This window comes from Elgaria multicarinata, chromosome 3 (assembly GCF_023053635.1).
Source record: "Elgaria multicarinata webbii isolate HBS135686 ecotype San Diego chromosome 3, rElgMul1.1.pri, whole genome shotgun sequence".
Lineage (NCBI taxonomy): Eukaryota > Metazoa > Chordata > Lepidosauria > Squamata > Anguidae > Elgaria > Elgaria multicarinata.
The window spans coordinates 59,524,750-59,531,367 of NC_086173.1; the positions used below are offsets into that span (position 1 = coordinate 59,524,750).

The 6,618-nt window shown below is 47.1% G+C and overlaps 1 protein-coding gene across 2 annotated transcripts in view; it reads right to left on the minus strand.

Moving 5' to 3' along the window:
- PMP22 (peripheral myelin protein 22) overlaps positions 1-6,186 on the minus strand; it is a 40,822-nt gene extending 34,636 nt beyond the window's left edge. The window contains exons 1-3 of one of the 2 annotated variants that reach the window (XM_063120418.1): positions 6,086-6,186; positions 2,778-2,878; positions 515-614 (exon numbers count right to left, since the gene is read on the minus strand). In XM_063120418.1, coding sequence (XP_062976488.1) covers positions 515-614; positions 2,778-2,855 — 178 coding nt within the window. In that variant the 5' untranslated portion in view covers positions 2,856-2,878; positions 6,086-6,186. Of the gene's footprint in view, positions 1-514; positions 615-2,777; positions 2,879-4,676; positions 4,831-6,085 lie in introns of those variants that run through there. The other variant, XM_063120417.1, reaches the window with a different exon arrangement.
- Positions 6,187-6,618: the final 432 nt, after the last annotated feature.

Below are 6,618 nucleotides of genomic sequence, written 5' to 3' on the forward strand. Positions count from 1 at the left end.
TAGGAGCGCAACAGCACCTTCCCACCCATGTTCCCCAGCAACTGGTGTACATAGACATACTGCCTTTGATATTGGAGGTAGCACCTATCCATCAGGATTAGTAGCCATTAATAGCCTTCTCCTCTAGGACTTTATCCAACTCCTTTTTGAAGCCATCCAAATCGGCGGCCATCACTACACCTTGTGATAGTGAATTTCATGGCTGTGAGAAGAAGTACTTTCTTTTAACTGCCCTGAATCTCCCACCAATCAATTTCATGGGATGGCTCTGGGTTCTAGCATTATGAGGGAGAAAAATGTCTTCCTCTCCTCATTCTCCACACCATGCATAATTTGTACTCCTCTATCATGTCTCCCCTTACTCTTTTTTCCAAGCTGGACAGTCTTGGCTGTTTTAACCTGTTTTATCATCCATTTCTAAAAGATATCATCGTGGAAGAAAGAAGAATGATAAAAAAAAGGAATGTTGTGAGGGTGGAGGACAAGACAGGACAGTTGCAACTGGGATTCTCACCATTCATGGATGATGTTGAGCAATGAAATGAACTCGGAACCCCTAAGGTGGTGCAGTTCTGCCAAAGGTCTGTCGTGTACCCATTTCCAACGATCCATTGCTGAAAGAGAACGCCAGAAAGATGAGAGAAAGCCCAGAAGGGGCAGAGCCAAATAAAAACCAAATGCTAAAGGAAACTGCGTAATAAATTGATATATTTCCCCATGCGCATGTCCCCATGCATGTTAAGTCTTGCTTAGTTCTGAAGTGCTTATTTATCTAAAACATTTCTATACAACTCCACACACATCAAAGACAGATTCCGAAAAAGTGAACATAAGGGTTAAAACTTGAAAAAGGTTTAAAACACCATATTAAAATTGTTCCAATAAAACAGAGTACCAATAAAATACCATAAAAACTGTGGCTGGTCAGTTAAACAGTATTTCCTGGAATAGGACTGTTTTCAGGAGGCACTGGAAGGAACACATTGCTGATGACTGCCTGACCTCCAGAGGCAGGGAGTTCCAAAGCAAAGGGGACACCACACTGAAGTCTCTTCTCTGGATGGACTCTGATCAGGCCACAGGTCCATGTGGAACCACCAGGAGCCTCTAATGGCCTCAATGACTGGGAGGTTGGTAAGGAAGAAGGCCCTTAGGGTGACCATATGAAAAGGAGGACAAGGCTCCTGTATCTTTAACAGTTATATTGAAAAGGGAATTTCAGCAGGTGTCATTTCAATATTATTATTATTATTATTATTATTATTATTTATTTATTTATTTATATAGCACCATCAGTGTACATGGTGCTGTACAGAGTAAAACAGTAAATAGCAACCTAGTGAAACCTCTTCATCACCACAGTTAAAGCTGCAGGTGCTGTGTCCTCTTTCACATCTGGTCACTCTAGTATAGCTCCTGCAGCTTTAACTGTGGTGATGAAGAGGGAAATTCACCAGGTTCTCCACATCTACAAATGACACCTGCTGAAATTCCCTTTCCTATGCAACTGTTAAAGATACAGGAGCCCTGTCCTCCTTTTCATATGGTCACCCTAAAGAAGGCGCTCTCTCAGGTACCCTGGTCCCAAGTTACTTAAGGACTGGAATGAATCAATGAACAGCTAAGAGGCACTTAATGCTTTCTAAACATCTCTGGGCATAAATTTGACTCCCCCATCCCACACACAAATACAGACATCCTTCAAATTGACTGTGGAGAGAAAGATATCTGCTTTGTTCTTTCATTCCTGCAAAAAAGAAATCAAGAGAAAAACAAACAAGCTCTCCTTTTAAGCCTTTGCCAGATCTCACACGGCAAGGGGAATCCACCTCCCTTCAACTCTCACCTCCCAGCAGTGGGGCTATGAGAATGATTCTGTATCTGCTCCTAGTACAGCTGTTAGGAGTTTTGTAGGTGTTTGGGGGAGACCTTCTCGAAAAGGATACAAATGAAGCATGGCTGCAGTAAACTAGTTGCTCACACAATCAATCATTGCCACATCTCTGCCTAAGGCTCTTTAGTAGCTATTTCTAAAATAAAGAGGCTCAAGGTAGCCTGGAATCTCCTTCCCAATGCTAGGTATATGCTGGGTGACTGTGATTACTTAGCACAAGGAAGAAAACTACTCTGTACATTCTCAAGCGTACTCTTTCCCTAGCATTCCAAGTCACTTCTGGGGCAGAGCCCTGGCCCAAATTAGGGAAGTGTTGGGCTTAAAAGTTGTAGTTTACCTGTCATTTTGTTATTCAGAGAGAAAGAAGATACCTAAAAGGCCTTCACATACTCCAAAATGCTCACATACTTTAAAAATACATTCTCTGAAGCACAACACTTCTTTGGCCAGTACCTAGCATTGTACAACACTAACAACAAAGGAGCTTAGGCTATTGGGCGGTATAAAAATGCAATAAATAAATAAATCTCTGGGAGCTCCATTTGGGCTACAACTTGCACATATTTTTCCTCGAAAAGAAGTTAGATTCATCATACATCTATCAATCCCATATAGGAGCATTGAGTTAATAAATGAAACAGCCCAACCCTACGTGTGTTTACTGAGATATTCCATTAAGGTCAATGAGGCTGACTCCTAAATAACTGCTGAATAATTTCTGAACCCTAAATCAGAAGCTCCTACAGATTCCAAAAGAATTACTCCTAGGTAGAGATTAGGATTAGATTCATACTATTGCTAAAGCCTAGGCACTCTACACTTTAATGGTATGAAAGGTTTTTTTTAAAAAAACACACACACAGGGAGGGGCATTTGTACTTACGCTGACAATTGTAGAAACGAAGAGAAGGACAAGCACGGAAACATGAAGTACAATGATTCCCAACAACAAAAGGAGCATTTTGGCAAAAGTGGTGGATAGCTCTGGAAGAAAGAAAGCACCTTTAAGTAAAAGGACAGAAGGCCGTTACCTGTAGCCAGCTGCCTGTATGTACTGGTAATTTGGGTTCGTGAGGCAAGAACTGAACAGCAGAGGGTGCCTCTGAGACAGAAAATACACACCATAAGGCTCTGTCTGAGGAGGGTAAATACATTCACAAGATATACTTCCACTTTATAAATAGGAGGCTAAGAATGTGTGTGGAAGGGGGAGGGAATGTTTTCAACTTAACAGGGATATCTAAAAGATTAAAGTACTTGTTATTTGAAAACACTGGAGGGAGGGAGGGAGAGAGAGAGAGAGAGAAATTAAATCTTGTGTATCTGAAGAATTCTAACCCATTTTCAAGGTTTGAAATAAACGAGACCCCGGGTGATTGGGCACATTCACTGCACCAGCAGAGGCAGAGTTGAAGAGGTTGCAAGCAAAGGAGGCAAAATTCCCTACCCACAGGTCTCTAGAACATTACACCTTGGATTATTTCCCTTCCCAGAAGTAGATCCCACTTTTTTCCAGATGTGGAAAGCATATGGCGACTCCTGCCATAAGGAGGAAATTCAAACACCATCATGTCCCTCAAAGTTTCCATTTAGCCTGGGGGTGAGAGGGGGGGCTCCTCCAAAGCAGTCAGCAAACAAAAATTAAATTAGCAGTTTTCTGAAAGTGTTCTTTAGAAATAGCTTCTAAAGCGCGGTCTAAGATGAAGAAGGAAAATAGAGACACCCGCTTGCAGCAGACCTCCACTGGCTGGAGGGGGGGGGGGTTAAGAGGCGGGGAATGGAAACCGTTATGCCACAAAGCCACCATTCTCCTTTCTATAATCAACATTTGGAGTCCATTAAACCACCAACCCCACAAACTCACCCTGCCCAGCTATTTTACCGCTGCTGGTAAAAAAAAAAGGAGGGGGGAACTGTCTGGATAAATACGGAGGTGGGACAGAACTCAGTCACACAGAGAAAAGGTTCTTTGGGTGGGGGCAGTTTTCTAGGGTTAGGATTGTCGGAATTTGGCTTTGGGGGGAGGACACACATATTCAGAACCACCAGATGAGCAGATAGCAGTTGTAGCAGAAAAACCACAAAAAGGAACTTTAAAGCCCTTTAAAGCGCTTTATAACCGTTTTGACAACTGTTGGGGCCCAGGACACACTGCATATACAGGTTTCAAAACGTTTTCAAAGTGCTTTAAAGCGCTTTAAAAGCAATAGTGTAGATCCCGGGAGAAAAGGTCTCTCTCATTTAAAAGAAGGCTAACGAGCAAACAAAAAATTCATCCGCATCCCCCCACCCCGCCCCGCCTCCCGTTATACAGACTTCCAAATCTGCCAAGCGACTGTTATGAGGAATGGAATTCCAGAGCGGGGGAAAGTAGAGGAGGGAGAAAGATCTACGTGCTAAAATGTTTCAACCCGTTTCTAATTATATCAACCCCAGCGCAGCCTAGCGGAGTTGACTTTCCTCTGTGCAATGAAGCCTGCGCAAACCCCAAAGTTGGAGCCAAGTGATTCCTACCAACTCATTGGGGTTCAGTTAAACTGGAGCCACCGCCCCCGCCCCACGGGTCCCCTCGATTTATGCTGACTCGAGGGGCGGGGAGAAAATTGAATAACAGTCTGTCGCTGACTTGTTATATACAGAAAGAGAACGCGCAGGAACCGCAGGGGCTGGTTTCTATAAGAGATGCCCTCCAGGGCGCTTGGCTGAAAATCCAACCCCTCCCCACGCACGCACCCACCCCCCACAAAACGAATGAGCTGGGCGTAGATGCCGGGCTACTTACAGCTCTGTAAAAGTCCGATCCCTCCCGGGCGACTGTCGCTGCTTGCTCCCCCACAGCTAATAATGAGCGCCCCAAAGACGGGTCAGATCCGAAGGCAGGCGCCCGCGTGCGTCTCTGTCCGAAGACCGAGTGAGCCCGGTAGGGGGCGGGCACTGAAAAGTTTCGCCTTTAAGCAGGAACAACGCCCCAATCGCGGCGGAGCGCCAAGCGGGGCGTGCTTAACACGCCGGCGCAGACGGGCAGGCGGGCCGTGCCGCGTCTATAAATACTTTCCCGAAGGGGGGCAAAAAAAAAAAAAAAAAGCGGAGGGTGGTCGCGATCGTGTGCTTTGGATCTTGCGCCGTTAGAAACCCAACCCAGGAGCGCTGCGTTTCGGAGGGGGTCTTCTCCCACCCCAATAGCCACGTGGGGGGGAGGGGTTCCATGTAGAGTTGGTGGCTCGGTAGGGCAAACTTTTTTTTCCTCCGGGGAGGGGTCCACAGTCAACAGGAGGCAAATGTTCCGACGGTAGCCCGATCTCCGCTTACATCGTCCTCGAGTGGCTGCAGCTATGCAAATCCCTAAGCGCCGTCATTGGGGCACCAGGGGAGCCTTCTCCCGAAAACTATCCGGGCAGACGGCTGCGATGGAGCTTTCTGGGGCTCCCGTCGCTGTTCCAGAGAAAGAAGTGACGGGCGGCTTGAAGCGTCTCGGGGTTGTAGTTGGGCGCCAATCATAAATCATAATCTACGCGCTGCACGCACGCACGCATCGCAGTAAGGCAAGCGCCCCACTCAACCCATCTTTTCCTGGCGTTCTGACCGGGTTGCGTCCCGCTAGGAACCCAAGGAAGAGACCTCAAGCCTACCTTTGCCCTGCAGCTGCTCCGAAGTCTTGGGCGAGGCGTGCTATTCCCGTGACTTTAAAACCGCGCTTCCCCCGCTCTGGATTTAGACCAGCCACTACTTGTGCCTGTCCTGGACCAGGAGGTCTGTGCCTCCGGCCCGTCCTCGCTCCCAAAACACCCATTGCCCTCGTCGTCACGGCCTCTTATTCTCTAAAGGAAAGCCGTTCTCACAGCGTCCCTCCCCTTACCATTCCCTTTAAAAAATAATAATAGAGTAAAAAGGAGTCTGCGCCCTTTAAATGATTGCTATGGCCAGTGTTGCCCACATTAAAGATTGTCCGGCAATCCCCCGCGCCCATAAAACGAAGTGGTAGAACTTTAGCATCAGTTCTGTGGGAGATCCGAATTAAGGCACAGCCATACGCGTTTCAAAAAGCTGTGATCTTCGTGAAGCTTTGGCGCGCCGAGCCTCACAAAACGTAAGGCTACAAAATCCTGATCTATCCTGAAATTGGGCGTTTAAAAAGAAAGAAAAAGAAAAAAGTATTATTATGGTTATATCCTCCTCATTCGGCGGACTTACCAAGGCCGAAGAGGGTGCGCTTTCTTTGCTGCGGTATTCCCTAGAAAGCGAGAGCCAGGTGGATTAAACTCCAGGTGCTGGATGCCAAGCAGACGCAGAGCGGCCCCGATCTACTGCTGCGCGCGCGCTTGTCCTCGCTGATTGCAAACCCTTTACTGCAACCGCAGGTCTCGTGCTTGGCCAGTTTATTCAGCCCCCGTTCCAACGCCCAGATATGTCATGGTGGCCTGAGAGAGAACTCTCTTACTATTTAAAGGGCCAGCGCCTCTATCTTTATCCTCCAGCAGGGAACAGCGCGAGCACGCAGGGCCTAATTAGGGTGAGCAGAGGGAGTGGCTGGACTGACATCTTCGCCGCCCAAAGCCCTTATGAACAGCCCTGCAGGCAGCCCAGATAAATACGGCTTGTCAATCACAACTCTGATAACGGTCACTCAAAGTCCAAAGCGTGGGGTCGTTGGGCGGGCAAAGGACAACGTCGGCGACCCAGAGCTGAAATATACTCTGGGAATCGATGCTACAGGTGATGGAACT